This window comes from Zeus faber (assembly GCF_960531495.2).
Source record: "Zeus faber genome assembly, chromosome: 2".
NCBI lineage: Eukaryota > Metazoa > Chordata > Actinopteri > Zeiformes > Zeidae > Zeus > Zeus faber.
In genome coordinates, this window is record NC_137189.1 from 16,462,395 (window position 1) to 16,478,207 (window position 15,813).

General features: G+C 46.1%; 1 protein-coding gene across 2 annotated transcripts in view; it reads right to left on the reverse strand.

The window, feature by feature from the left end:
- Positions 1-15,813, reverse strand: part of tulp4a (TUB like protein 4a) — a gene marked incomplete at its 5' end in the record, with an annotated part of 40,186 nt that continues 24,373 nt past the window's right edge. Inside the window, 10 exons of one of the 2 annotated variants that reach the window (XM_079996820.1) lie at positions 1-2,305; positions 2,481-4,954; positions 5,435-5,935; positions 6,071-6,164; positions 6,258-6,402; positions 6,783-6,927; positions 10,629-10,863; positions 11,664-11,888; positions 13,375-13,544; positions 13,701-13,860. In XM_079996820.1, the coding sequence (XP_079852946.1) occupies positions 2,189-2,305; positions 2,481-4,954; positions 5,435-5,935; positions 6,071-6,164; positions 6,258-6,402; positions 6,783-6,927; positions 10,629-10,863; positions 11,664-11,888; positions 13,375-13,544; positions 13,701-13,860 (4,266 nt within the window). In that variant the 3' untranslated portion in view covers positions 1-2,188. Of the gene's footprint in view, positions 2,306-2,480; positions 5,936-6,070; positions 6,165-6,257; positions 6,403-6,782; positions 6,928-10,628; positions 10,864-11,663; positions 11,889-13,374; positions 13,545-13,700; positions 13,861-15,813 lie in introns of both variants that reach the window. The other variant, XM_079996819.1, reaches the window with a different exon arrangement.

The following is a 15,813-nucleotide window of genomic DNA, read 5'->3' on the forward strand; positions in this document are numbered from 1 at the left end:
TGAAGCCTTTATGACCTCACATAAATAAAACGCCACAGATGGGGATCGTTTTTCAGCATCGTGTCAAGCTGCGGTCAGTGTGTGATGGCAGGGGTTTTTTATTTTTATATTGCACAACTAACCCAAAATACACATTGTCTGACATCTCGTTTACACCATGCCCATGATCCGTGTTCTTCTCAACATTTAACTCTTTCTCCATCAAGCATTTTCATACCAATCCTTACATTTAGACCCCTTTTGACCGACCTGTGTCTGTCAGGGAAGAAACTAAACAAAAAGCTACAGAAAAGTAATCTCAATTCTCTCTCTCAAATCTCAAAGACCTGAACTTGGTTTTGTTGACCATAAACACAAGTTCTAAGCCTTTTTTTTTCCTTTCCTCTTTAATCTCCAGGCCAGTTTCAAAGATGTTTTGAAACTTATCTTTAATGATGGGTATTTTTTGGCACATCATTTTTAGTTGAGCCGTTCTATATCAAATTGTATTAGGCCTAAATCTTAAAAACAAAACAAAAAAAAGCTATTTTGGTTCATACCTGGTACTAGTTTCATCTTGGTTCAACCATTTGGGATTGTTTTGCTTGACTCAAAGAAAACAACCTGATCTAATCTCAGGATCAATTCATGAATTCATAAAGTGAAGAGGTCTATGCCACTTTGGGCAGTTTCCTCGTTTTTCTTTTCCTTCCCCTTCACCTCATTATCATTTCTATTCAAGCTCAACAGCACTACGGGTTCTGCTCTGCCGGCCGATTCCACTTCACATCGAGACAGTGGAGACGGGTGTAAACAGACGTCTGTGTCTCTCTCTCACACACACACACACACACACACATACACACACACACACGGTGTCATCTACCCGTCAATGATACATGTGTATTTACACAACCTTTGATTAAAGTATGAAATGGCATAGGTGAAATGTACAAAAATATTTCCTGTACCTTACACATTAAGCGTGGTCTCTAGGTGTAGGGAAGCCCCTCAACTATGACCTCACTTCACAGAAGTGACAGCGGGTGGAAGTACTTTGTGCCAGACGTCCAGCTTTTTGGAACCTGGCCTTGATACACTTTTTGCCACCGTAAGGGAACGAGGGCTATATTTTAATTACAGTACAGGATATCAGTCAACGCTCTTTTGTACAACCCTCGCCAACATTTAAATCTTCAGCCTATACAGCACTATCCTAATTCAGCCGTTCTTCCTCCCAAAGTCACAGATATGTCGAAAGCCATGTCAACAAGGTAATAAGATTGTATGTGAACACAGAAACAATGACTACAAAGGTAAAAGTCAGAGTAGTAAGAAGGTAAACAAGAAAATGTACAGATAAATTAACCCATGGCGGAGAACGCCGCTCCCCCTTCCTTCAAATTCCAAGAAAACTCAGTTGAATAGATTGCGGTTCCAACTAAGCTCTGTTAATTCCCTTACCTTTCCAAGTTTTGTGACAGAGAAATGTATGAAATAACTCGTCGGGCTCCTCGGACGATGCATATTAACGGAGCCTCAAATCCGGCCGCCGCGTTTTTTTTGAAAGGTAACAAAAATAAAATGTCGGTGACCTAAAACAAAAGACGCCCCTATCCTCTACAAAGTTTTAGTTTTCATTAAATATAAACCCCTACAAGCAAAACGCAGTGTAATATAAAGTGGTGACTGCTTTCACTGAAGTTTTGTACAGCAATGGATTTCAGTGCCCAGTAGTACCATCTTTGTTCTCCAGAGTGTGGGTTTGATTTTTCAAGTATTACTGCCGGTCCTCTTTTAAACCGCAGAGACGAACGCGTCCCGAAAGCATCGCTCCAACAACCAACCTGTCAGGTAATCATGTCTGTGAGCTTCTTATCGCTGGAGCAGCATTTATTTGCATGATTACCACCCACCCCTCCAAAAAACTCGGCTTTTTGGCCCCGCGAGCATTGCAAAGCGCCGCCGACTTCCCAAAGAGGGCAGTGGCATCTGCAGCCAATGCTTATTGCACCATCTCTCATGGCAACATTGTGTAGTGCAGTGTAGTTTCATCTGTCCCCCTAAGCAGACCAGAGTTCATCTTTTTTTTTTTTGTCTCTTTACAAGAAATCAAAGAAATTGAAAGGTGTTCAGCAGATGGCATTCGGATCCCAGCCTCAGTTCAGGAGGAGAGAGTGAGAGAGGGAGGGAAGGAGGGAGGGACATCTCATTTGAGGCGTTGCGTGACGTTGGCCAAAGCTACTGCGAAGGCTTGTACAGCAGAAAAGGGATACTGGAAATCCAGGATGTAGGCGTTGCCATCAATCCTGCCAAACTGCATCACCTGCGTATAAGCAAACACATTAGTACAGAACTGTAGGTCACTGTAGAGATCAGTGGTGTGTAAATGAAACTGCAAAAATACCTTTCTTTTCCTTCTATACAATACTTGACAATCTTTAAGCATATATAAAATAGATTTTTCAACGGTACTACAAGTTTTTTTTTGTTTTTTTTACCTGTCTTCCCTCTAGTTCAATCTGAAAGTTCTTGGCCGACTCCTGCGTGACGCGACCCCCAAAGTCCAGCTGGTAGACTTGCGTGGCCTCATTCCACAGTGGCTGCTTGTTAGCCATGACATAGACGAAGCCCTGGCTGCCGAGCCCACGGTCCTCCTTCTCGTTGGCCTTCCGACACTTGATCTCGTCCAGCTCGCTGGCAGCGCGGAGGCTCCTCTTGCTCTTCCAGCCCTTCTTGCTGCTCTGGCACTGGTTCAGCAGCTCATCGCCGCTGATGAAGAGCTCGGGCTCGCTCTCTGAGCTGTCCTGGAACTCGCTGTTGGTGGGAGCCTTGCTCAGCTTCTTGGACTTCATCTGCTGCTCCTTCTGGCCCTTTAGCTTCTTCTTGTCCCGGCCCCCCAGGCGGGGGCTGGAGATGAGCGAGTTGAAATCCCCTAGGGCCCGGCCCTCCTTCTTGGCCCTGCCCCCCTCCGCGAGGGATGGCACGTTGGCCTCCTCGGCACGGCCGTCCACTCGCTTGCGGTTCTTCTTGGTGAACTTTTCCGACCGCTGCGGCACTGGGCTCTCGGTGAGGGACAGAACCTCCTGGAAAACCTCCCCAGCCTCCGCCATGGCCTCGGGTGAGCCCACCTGACCCTGCAGCTCTGCGGATGCCGGAGGCGGCGGCGGTGGGGGAGTGGGGGGAGGCGGAGGAGGAGGTGGCGAGAATACACTTTTCTCCGCGGCCATGTGTGAGGCCTTGGGAGGCAGCGGCGCCGCAGGGCTGGGCATGGGGGGACAGGAGTTATATGTTCCCCAGGGGGTGTGGAGGGCGATGGGCGGGATGGGCAGCCGGGCGCAGGAGCTTCCTCCTGGATACATAGGGGGGAGAGGGCAGCAGGCCAGGTTGGTTGGGTAGCCAGGGGGCAGGACCAGGGTCGCTTCCTGCTGCGGAAACGGCAGTGGCGCCACCACCTCCTTAGGGGAGGAGCAGGGGCGCGGTGACCCAGGAACGGGCTGGAGTTGGGCCCCGGAGTAGCCGGTGCCAGGGGCGTACTGGAGAGAAATCTGGTAGCCGGCGGCGGCAGCTTGGAAAGACGCAGCGCTGGGGCTGGTGGGCGACTTCGGGGAAAGGATGAAAGGTAACCGGGACACGTCCAAGTGTTGAGCGGGGCTGAGGATGAGAGGAGGCGGCTTGTGGGGTCCAGCAGAGCTTAAGGTTGCTGTGCGTTCCTGAGGAACCCACACATCATCCGTTGCAGCCGGGTCCCACTGGTAGGGCGGGGGCCGTTTGACAACCAGCCCAGACACATCGGGGCCCCCTAGTGCGAGGTGCCTCAATGACTGATTCAGCGCCTCGTCCTCACTGAACGCGGAGTTGACATAGTCGGCCCGGTCTCTGCTGCTCGCGTTTCCGGTCCCTGATCCGTCCAGTGAGCTGAGCAGGCTGTAAGACGACTGTGACGCCAGCGGAGTGGCGCTGTTGGAGTGAACGATCACTGTGCTGTGAGGAGCGCCGTTCCCTGGAGGGAAATCCTGCCTGATGATCGTCCCTCCCGCTATTCCATTAGCGCTGCCTGGTGCCGCACTCCCAAGGCTGGACCCGCTGCTGCACTGGCTACAGGTGTACAGGGCTGTCGGCACCCTCTGCTGGTATGATGCTGCCAGCGTACTGCTGTTTTTGGCTTTAGGAGGCAGGGGTCTTGGTGGTTCCAGCATCTGGGAGACCTTGAGCGCAGCCTCTCGACTGTTCCTCCTGAGGGTGGCGTGAATCAGGTTGCTGTCAAGCCTCTGTCCGGGGTTCCTGCTGACGGCGGCGCTCTGGTTAGCAGGGTCGGGGTAAGGCGGCGGGTCCCCGCTGGGTATGGAGTAACGTGGCACAGTGAGTCTGTTGAGCGTGGCGGAGGCGTAGGGCAGCTGGATCTTCTTACTGTCGGCGGAGGAAGAGGAAGATGAAGAGGTGACCCTGAGAGTGGCGGAGCTGCCGGGGCCCTGCAGCGTGTAGACGTTCTGGTTGCAGATGAGGCGCGTCCGGGGCCGACACACCTCTTCCACATTTCCGCTGCTGTCGAAGGTGGTTATCCTCTCGTAGCCAAGTGGTGTCGGGTACTGAGCGACTGCTGGCTGCTGGCCTGAAGGGTACAGTGGGAATTCCCCCTTCTTCATGCACAGATCACCAGGTGGGGGGGTGGCGCCACTGCCCCCTGCTGCATTGGATGCAGCGGCGGCGGCAGCAGCAATGGCCGAGGCTGCAGCCACCGTCCCCGGGTAGGGGGGTGGGGGGTTCATCTTGCTAAGCTCAAGGGGGGCGCTGAACACCACAGTGTCACCTTCAGCCAGCTGGGGAGCTGGATGGGGGGGCTTGATCTTCAGTAGGTGCTCGTGTTCCCCCGCCGCCGGCCCTCTTTCCACCACCAAATCGGCCGGGGGGTGAGGGATCTGGATTTGCAGCGTCCCCGGCTGCAGCTGGTGCACAGCCACACCCGAGGGCTGCCCTGACGCCAATGACGGAGCAGAGATTTGAATCTGGAGCTGCTGCTTGATTTGCAGTAGCTGCTGCTGTGATATTTGATGGTGCTGTTGTTGTTGTTGTTGTTGTTGATGATGTTGTTGATGATGTTGATGTTGTTGATGCTGAATTTGTTGCTGTTGCTGCTGCTGTATGTGCTGCTGGAGCTGCTGTTGCTGCTGAAGTTGTTGTTGATGTTGGAGCTGCTGCTGCTGTTGGTGTTGGAGTTGCTGTTGGTGTTGGAGCTGCTGTTGGTGTTGGAGCTGCTGTTGGTGTTGGAGTTGCATGTGCTGGATCTGCTGCTGAATGTGTTGTTGCTGAAGTTGCTGCTGCTGTATGTGTTGTTGCTGCAGCATCTGTTGCTGCTGGAGTTGCTGTTGTTGCTGCTGAAGCTGCTGTTGGTGTTGCTGCATTTGTTGTTGGTGCTGTTGAAGTTGCTGTTGGTGGTGTTGTTGTTGATGATGACTTTGTTGTTGCTGGAGCTGCTGTGGGTGATGAGAGGGGGGAGGTCCCACCATGAGACGGCTCATCTCCAGCCCTCCGAAGATCACCTGCCCAGGATTGGAGTACCTGGCAGGGACGGTGTATTGGGCCGTCAGAACGGTGTCCTGGCTTTGGTCCGAGCCAGCAGCCATGGCGCCGGCGGGGCTGGTCGTGGGATTGGAGAGGACGTCCAGCTGAACGTTCTGATTGGCCAGGAGCGATTGGACCAGACCAATGCTCTGGGTGGGGGACATGGCCTGAGCGGGGCTGTGGATGGGGGCGATGGGGATGTTGACGGTGCAGGGTGGGTTGTCATCTGGAACACCGGCGGAGCCTGTGACGGGAAGGTCGTCCTCGTCCTCGCTGAAGACGTTGGGACTGAAAACGGGCAGGTTGATGTAATCCATGGAGATCTTGCGCACCTCTGGCAGGTAGATGGTCATCTGCCTGGGCTGCAGGTGGAGCAGGCTGGTCTTATAGATGACTGAAGGGGAAAGAATAAAATAAATAATGTCTTAATTGATGCAAAATATAATCACCATATAATATATATGTTTTAAAAACCACAGAGTATGTGATGTGAGCATTGATCTTGGGTTGCCAAAGTGTAAAGTGCTACCTGCTCCAAGATTTGTCGGCAGGAATGCAGCAAGTCCAACAATCTTGAACTTGGTTCCCCAAATATTGGATGTGACCTGAGCAAGGTAATTATGCTACAGAAGGAAGAACAGGGAACATTGGGCAAAGCAGATTCATCTCAACAGTGTAAAATAACCAAGAAATCAAGCTGAATAGAGATTTATTACTTGAGTGATATCATCCAGGGGGAATTCTCTCCGTGTAAGACTTGGTGAGCCAATGGAGGGCTTCCGTATGGGTAACCGCGGCGACCTTGAGATCTCTTGCGTTGCACGGGACAGCTTTGGGGATTTTCTGGGATCAATGTTTATCCTGTTGGTAAAGGGACAGACTAAGTCTCTACAGAGAAGGTAGCAAAATGGAAAAAAGAAGGTTTAGGCATGCAGTGCACCACAGACAAGCAACACAGTGCAGAACATTCCAATACAACTTATTTTATCCAAGAAGAGTTAGTGTAGCAGAGAAGCAAATCATAGATGCGGTCGCCTGTGACAATGGCCATTATGAACAGACAGCAGTTATCATTCAAAAATAATTGAAAGCTGATTGCCACTATTGACCAATCAGAATCAAGCACTCCACATAACTGTGTAATAAAATTTACTTAATGTCAAATAAATTGGCATATTCACACTACACACAAAGATAATATTTATGGTGAAACTGCATTGACGGTGGTCCGTAGTCTGTACCTGGGCAGTTTGGGGGACTTGCTGCCTCTGGAGATCTTTGGGGATTTCTTGCCCACCCAGTCGTCGCTCAGCTCGATGTCACTGGAGTCGGAGCAGTTACAGCTGTCGATCATGGAGGAGATCAGCGTGTTGCCGTAAACCTCGTCTGTGAAGGAGTGAAACCGGAAGGACGAAGGGGATGAGTTGAACTAAACGTTTGGGGGGGAGGGGTTAGCTGACTGATGATGTTCTGAGGAAACGATCAAAAAGATCGACTTGTTATCATGTGGAGTCATTGACCTACATAAGTCTCATCCACTGGGGAACCAGAAGGAGCACTATGATGAATGTCTGTTTATTAGAGATGCAACGATACACAGTATGTTATTGACCCATTTGGTACGCCCCCTACGATTCAATGTGCAGACGTGAAGTATGCAGTATCGCTATGCGGTATACACGTATGAAGGTATTACGGTAAAAGTCACGTTTGTGCCATGGCGTGCCGCTTCCTATTAAATCCACTATTGCAGCTCCAATGGCCACATCAGCTGGGCGGGGTCCACAGCAGCATTTCTCTGTTTTTGCACGAGAGGTCCATTTTTTTATTTTTTATTTTTTTTCTCCTTCAACTGCACGCCCCTACGTAGCTTTTTCAATAGAAACACGAGGTAAAACTACATAGAAATGTTTTCATAAAGAGTGCAATCAATCAAGGTGTCCAATGGGAAAATAACCCCCTGGGAAGGCTGTGTCCCTCTTTATTATGAACTTCTCTTCAGATACTCGCTTCCACTCGAACTAGTGTTGGGTCGTTCATGAACAAGCCGATTCATTTGTACGGCTTTTTTGTAGGAATGAAGGGAACCAAGTCTCACTGGGTGATGAGCCCTTCTTTTGTTGCCAAGTTTTACAGTTTTATGTTGTTTTTTTTAAGATGCTGTCTCCTGCCACCGGCAAATGTTTCCCCCTCCATGTAAGAGATAGCATATGCTCCTCCCTCCCTGGGAGGTGCCATGGCTGAAATGGAGCGCACCACCGTCTACATCGAGTTCACAAAGCGAAGGCACACACGCACACACATCCAACACGATTTGACTGTGAGGTTTTATTTTACTATTATAATTTATGTGTAAAAAATACTGTTCTACACAAAAATAACTAACTTTAATACTGGTTTATTTATTTTTTTATTGTTAAACATTTTTAAAATATCATATATATAAATAGATAAATATTAACAAAAATGTATATTTGAATTATCCACTATACTGAACACCTCCCCTCCAATTACATGAACTTATGAAAATGATAACCCACAAATTAGAATTGAACCCTCGTCTCCTCTCCCCCCACAGTCATACACACAGAGCGTTACACTAGTTATTAGTGGCAGACTATTATAAAAACATTTTTTACACCTTTTCATTTTTTTTTAATTTTCTTTACATTTTTCTTAAATATAAAGATACCAAAAACGTACCGTTACTGTTGCCCCAAAACGGTGATGTATACCGAACCAGGAGCCCACTGTACCATTGCATCCCTAATGTCTATCATGAACATTTCACAAGTCCTAATTTTGTTTTAAAAATACCATTGGATTTGATAGTGGAAACATAGTGAAGGCCTGGCTGGTTCCCCTCCCCATAATTCCTTCATTCATTATTATTATGTTAAGGTCTTCACTCTGACAATTTCAACAACCTGAAGGGGGCGTCCTTCATCCTCCAAACCTTGACCATTGCACCTGCACCACCAATATCCTCCATCTGATAAGCATGAAGGTCTAGACCTATTTGGTCCAAACTACTGGAGAAGTAGTCTAGTTTTCTCCTCTGTTTATCATCCATACCACTGTGATCTACTCCGGCTCAGGTTTAGGTCAAACTAATTTATAGGCATTAAAAGTGTGAAAGAGCTGCAAGCATTTCATGGCTGGCTTCATTTATCATTTCGCTGAAAGGGGGAGCCGGTTGATTTATGAGGAAGCAGGGGCCATCGGAGTCCCCATTAAGCAGCTTTTAATTAACATGGACTCATTCTGCCCCGTGTGACGGAAACACTCTTTCCATGCTAGCTTCAGGAACTCTACCTTAAAACCCATTGAGGTGGGACAATGTTCACTGGCATAATGTCTGGACGGAAGATGATTACTGGGAAATTTTAAAGACATATTACGAGACAAATTACATTATAATTTCTATACAATTGTACGATCATTCAAGTAAAATAAGCAGCAACAGCTTCGGTATAACAGCAATGACAAAAATTAGGTTTTCAGGGGTAAGTTAAATGCGTCACTGATTTCATACATTAAACCAAAACTAAATTACTGTCTGCTCAAGTATATTTTACACTAATTGTCAGCCTGTCCCATGTACCGCCCCTCATTAGATAATTAACGCACATGCAATCCACAGCCTATAATAACCCAGGCTTGTAGCTACAAGCCTGACGTAACAACAAGCAAACAACAATGTATCTTCTTTTTCTATTGGCGGCTCCTGTTAGGGGTCGCCACAGTGGATCATCTGCCTCCAATACCTTCTGTTCTGCGCATCTTCCTCCCTTACACCAACAACAATGAATATGGACACTAAAACAGCTTTCAACCCCTGTCCTGACTTGTTCACGAATGGAAGGACATTATTCAAAGGAAAATTTGGACTTCTCAAGATAAGAACGAATCTTAGGAACACATAAGCGCCATAAATGCAACTCTCCTAGTTCTGTCCAAAATAGCCTTTATACAGTATATTGAATATAATTATATATTTAATAGCATATTTCTTTTTCACCACAACAGAAAAGTGTTTATTCGCAATCTTTCAATGTGTATATATGAAAATTAACCTTGACTGATTTACATACTGTATAAAGGAACCTTGCTATACACGTGATCTTCAGATCAGACCATACAAACTTACAATCATTCAAATCATGTGTTTGTGTATTTATTAAAGAGTGGCTTATTTGGTCTTAGTGAATTTGGAATCAACTCAACGACCCTCATCTTTAGACCATTTAATCACAGTTCTGACAGACGACTCTTAGATTTACTTTAAAATGATCTTGATTTAGTTTGCATCGTTTGAGTTTGGCGTCTGGGCTCTACTGCTCATCGCTACAGGCGAGGTATCCAGCAAACAGAGACATGCTTAGAGAATTAAAAAATATAGGAGCGATGAGCTTGAAACCCCCCATTTGGATAGAAGAGTAGAGCCGTGGATGCAGGGGAGGTGGAGGGAGCGCAGCAATGCAGTAAAGCAGGTAGGGCAGGTAGGGCAGGAGGGATTGTGTGGCGGACCAAGGGGGCGTGGTCAAGCCGCCGCCGCCGCAGACAGGCGGTGCAGGCTCCCATCCCGGGGCTGCTCAGCTGCTGGGGATCGGGCAAATCGAGGGAGGAGCTCCCCTGTATTCGTACAATCCCAGACCAGGAAGTGATTTAGTCGCTGTTTTTCCCCACAGTAGGGAGATGGGTGCTTGGCGGAGACGCCACGCCAAACCTAACCCGCGCCGACAGGACTAAAGCCCTAAACCTATGTATAGACTAACCCCTGTGGACTCTTCTGTTGTTTTTCCAGCGAGCCTTTCGTTTGACTTTTGGCCCACGTGCCGCAGTTTGTTGGACTTTGAAATAAACAAACAAAACACACCACTACAGATTGGCTGCTTAAATAGAACGGCCCATAAGGGCCTGGAAGCGCCGCATAATTAAAACAAGATAAGGTACAAAATGTTGGTAAACTCAAACCCGATGTCTTGAAATTGCCTTATGTGTTTTCCCAGCAGTCTATAAAAAATGTTAATAGATGGATTTTTTTGCCATTTCATGATTTAACATCTTTCAACCGCCCCCCTCACCTGCTTTCCCGTCTGTCTTGGGGTCCATGATGACGAACTCAGGCCGCAGCTTGCTGATGCGTCTTCCTTTGAGGATGGGCACCAGACCCCCCAGGTACTCCAGGTAGAGGGTGTAGCATGGGCCCCCCACCTCGGGGTTGTCCTCCGTGCGCTTCATGGTGCAGTGCAGACGCTCGTTGCCGGCCGTCGGGTAGCTCACAAAGTCGCGCATGTTGTTGGGGTCTGGGATGGGGGGCTGCGAGGGGGGAGTAAGCAACAACATGCATTTTTTCCACATTTTGAAACGCAGACTTTTTCTTTTATTCATGAGAGTCAACTGAGTTACTTCAAACTTCACCAGAATCCCAAGTCTACACTCTGAGTAACACTTTTGAAATTGCAGAGACATCAGCCTGAACTACCCAGAATGTATTTTGGGAGGTTGTCAACAAAATGTGATGTGCTCAAGAGTCAGACACACCAACTAGCCTGAGCTTCAAAAAAAAAAAAAAAATTATATATATATATATATATATATATATATATATATATATATATATATATATATATATATATATATATATATATATATATATATATATATATATACACACACACACACACACACACACACACACACACACACACACACACACACACACACACACACACACACACACACACACACACACACACACACACACACACTTAACCACTATAAACGATACATCCAATTTTATTTCCATGGTGGCAATAAAAGTGAAATCGACAATTTCAACATCAAACAATAATTGTAAATACAATAAACTACAATAAACTGATGCATGAATTTATTCCAAAATGGTCAAATTGGGAGCATTACATTAACACGACAACTGTTTCTATTTTTGCAATGTTAGAAATATAGATTAGATCAACTTTCCCTAAACTTTAATTTCAATAAAAATAAACATATCGTGTTGCTTTACACACAGGGATTTATCACATATTACCCCCACTGCCACAGCTAACTCCTGTGTCTCATCACACAGTGGATTTTTTGCTTTTGTTTTTTACCTTGATGGTTGGAACGAAGGCTGCGGTGACGTAGGAGCAGAGGCGGGACGGGATGGCTAGCTTGGCTGCGTCCTTCTCCTCCTTCAGCGCCGTGGCAATGCCCTGCTGGCAGAGCAGTTGCAGGCAGGCCACGCGGTGCTCCACCCGCACCACATAGAGCGCCGGGCCACATGCCAGGAACAGGCGAGAGTCCCTGTGACCCCAGCACAGCGTGGTGATGGGACGCTGCGAGAGGAGGGGAGAGGCAGATTTTAGGACATTTATATATGACATTTAGTAAGATAGGATGCATGTACATGGGGTAATGGATGATTGCAAGGGTTGCTGGTAGTGCTGGGAAATATGTGTTTTAAGCCATAATTAAAAAATTTGCCGACAAATATACATGTCTTATTTATTGAAATCAGACATCAGAATAACAAAATGTTCATTTATATAATATGTTAAATTACTTCTGAAAGAAACTCACCCTGAGGCTTGTGTACATTTGCCATTTTCAACCATAGATCAACTGCTGTCAAGGTTGCTACTTGCCAGATCAAAGGGGTTGCCAAGTCCAAACATTTCCAGCGCAAGGTCTGCTCAAAACGCATCCCAAAGTCCTAATGTTTGAGGTTTAATCCATCCAACTTGCATTATTATGCCAATATTATATAATGTTATGTAATATTATATCCTAAAAGCACTGTGGATATAGCCTACTACTAATTTAGGGGTTACGTTACCGAGCTGGAGGTGAGCATAATGTACGCATCTGCATGAGTTCACCTTAAAGTTAGGTACAGTTTTTAACATCAGAGCCTGAGGTGAGGACACTATTCTTCACGGTTGAGGTGTGATTAGAAAACAGCCACAAAAAGCCCACACCCAGCATCTTATAATTTTTCACCCCACATTGAGTTCAAAGTAGTAAAATTTGTCTCAAAGCAGAACTGGCAACGCCTGCATGTACACTAGAGGTACATTGTAAATTCTGAGGTTGGACAGTGACTTTCCCCTCACACATCGCTGTAAATTATAAACCTTGGGACGGTGCCTCTTCAGCAAAAGATTTACACTCAGGCAGTTTGTGCTGAGCATCGATAGTTTTCAACAGATTCCTACATTAGTCTTTCTGTACGATGTAGACACAGAGCCTAATATTTCACAAGCTAGTAAGTTACTGCCGTGGTCATCACCTTGCACTTTTAACTTGTCTTTGCATATGCAATGCTTGTTTAGTCTATTTTTCGTGTTGCGGGGAAGTGAAAGCTGTCTGACGTACTGCAGGATAGAGGCAGTGAGGAAAGCCTCTGACAGATAGATGTTTTCCATGGAAAATTTACAATGATGTTATTAAAAAGCCTTCTTTAATGTTTCAAAATGCTGTCCTTTTTTTGCCAAATATTTTCAAAATGTTGAGCTTTTTTTTTTTTTTTTTTTCACATTTTTTCCCCACAAATATAAAACAAAATATTTACTTTTGCATAACACACTATACAAAATATAATCTATATTGTAAAACTCCATATATTGCAAAAATCTATTGTTCAATGTTGTTGAGTTGGGCAAAGCTGCAGAAAGTAGGTACATTTATAGTTTTGTTTCTGTGAATACAAAGTGCTTGCATACATACATATATCTCACTTTCCTTCATGACTTCATTTAGTATATCCTGTTGGCTAAAGGAGAACAACATGGAAACAGTTTTTTCCGGGCGTTCCCTGATCACCTGTGCCGGCGTGTCCAGTGAGTAGATGTGTTCCCCGCGGACGTTGTAGAACTTGACGACGGCGTTCCTGAGAGGCGGGGGACAGGACGGGTCGGGGGGGAGAAGCAGAGTCCTCTCCATCCCAGCCACGGCGAGGAGGTCACCCTGGGAGCACCACTGCACCACGACGTCTACAGCACGGAAAGAAAAAATATACATGCATAGAACGAACCGAAAAGTACACACATCATAATACTTTTACAGGGATCCAAGTAGAGCACGCATGCACGCACGCACGCACGCACGCACGCACGCACGCACGCACGCACGCACGCACGCACGCACACCTTTGAGACCGGTGCGGATGAGGGTCGGGGAGAGGTCGTCGTAGTTGTTCATCAGGCTAATGTCCCCGGAGGTGAAGCTGACGGTCAGCAGGGGCTTCATGTTGTGCACTGGGAGGAGAAAAAAAAAAAAAAAAAAAAAAGGGGGTCCGATTTTAAAACCCTGTTAAGTCTTTATTGAACATGTGGATCAACTGTAAGTTGGTGTATAAACTCATCACTTTCTGTCAAAGTAGTCCCTGCAAGGAATTTCGTTTTTGCGACCATGACAATTCAATTCAAATTCAACCAATTTCCGTATTATATAGCGAGTGACTGGGTAAATTAAACTTTTCCCAAATCCTGTCGGAAGTACAGCAAACATCTTTCTTATCAACAAAAGCTTTTTAGAGAAAATAAACCGTCCAGTTTGTTTAATACTGTCGCGATAACGGATTGAACAGACCGTTCCACGTAGCGGCAGACTCTTGGTAAGGTGCGTCAGCGCCTCTCCTCTGCATCGTTATCGTATCAAACCCACCCCATATTAAATGGCTGTGATTGGTCCGACCCTGGCGAGGTCGGTGGAAATCTGTTTGAATGGGAGCGTGGCCAGACGTACTCTGCAGAGGTAATGAAACATGAGCTGCAGATTGGTCTGGCTCCCAGGCTATGGTTCTTTATGTTTAGAAAACAAAAATGAAGGAGTACTAAAATATTTCAAGGCTGTGGTATGACAAGTCGTTCTTCATTGGTAGTAATAAAAAAAATACTTGAACTGCAATTTTTGCTAATTAAAAAAAACAAAAAAAAAAAAACAACTAAAGAAAACACATAAAATTTCACAAATTACATTGCATATTTTGAGAAAAGCTGCTGCTGTCAAATCAAGCATTTTAAATTGCAACAACCACAGAAAATGTAGTCAGTGTATAAAGGCAACGCTCCGGGTCCATGTTGAGAGCTGCTTGTGACACCCAGTCAGCAGCTAATAACGCACTGCATGTCAGAGGCAGTGAGCAATGACTCTCTCTCCACGGTCGTAGCACAACACGGCTGATACCTTAGCAACCCACATCAGGAGGCTGATCAATATGCATCTTGAAAGTGGGCCGTAAAAATGGATCCGGGGTGAGGCGGACTCAAAAGGCAGAAATGTTCCACACACACACACACACACACACACACACACACACACACACACACACACACACACACACACACACACACACACACACACACACACACACACACACACACACACACACACACACACGTTCTAACAAGTGACATTCACCATCCCAGCACTATAAATAACGTGCATTCAGACCAAAGCACCTACACTTGTGGTCCTGTGGTGACCCAAATCACTGAGTGTAAACCACCCTACTCTGCTCTTACTTTCCCTCATTGACCCATTTAACATGATAAAGGAGCTGTGGGATGATATGCATATAGATATTTGGGATGCAATGGTACAGGGTATATAATCAAACCGTTCGGTACGCCCCCTACGGTTCCATACGCACACGTGAACCGCTGTATTTTGATATCCACGTAAAAATCCACCGGAGCGGTGCTGCGTGCAGTAAGTGCTGCTTCCTATTGAATACACTGCTGCGGCTCCACTGGCCACATCAGCAGGGCTGAAAATAAATAAACCCCTCGTGCAAAAATAGAGAAAGAGCGCTGCATTTCTCTATTTTTTTGCGTGAGGGATTTATTTATTTATTTTTCAACTGCGCGCAGCTACGCAGCCTTTTCCATTTAAACAAAACGATCTGGTTCTTCTGAACGGCTCTTTTGTAAGAATGAAGGGAACTGAGTCTCGCTGGGTGATGAGCCCTTCTTTTTTTATTGTCAAGTTTTAGGTTTTATGTCGTTGTTTTATGTTTCCCCCTCTATATAAGAGGTCGGGAGGTGCCCTGGCTCAAAAGGAGCGCACCCACTGTCACGTCAGTTTAACAAAGCAAAAACACACCCACTGTCTGACTGTGAGGTTTTATTTTACTATTACTATTTATGTGTGAAAAATACTGTTTATACCTGTTCTACACAAAAATACACTACTCACAAAAAGTTAGGGATATTTGGCTTTCGGGTGAAATTCATGGAAAATGTAAAAAGTTCACGCTAC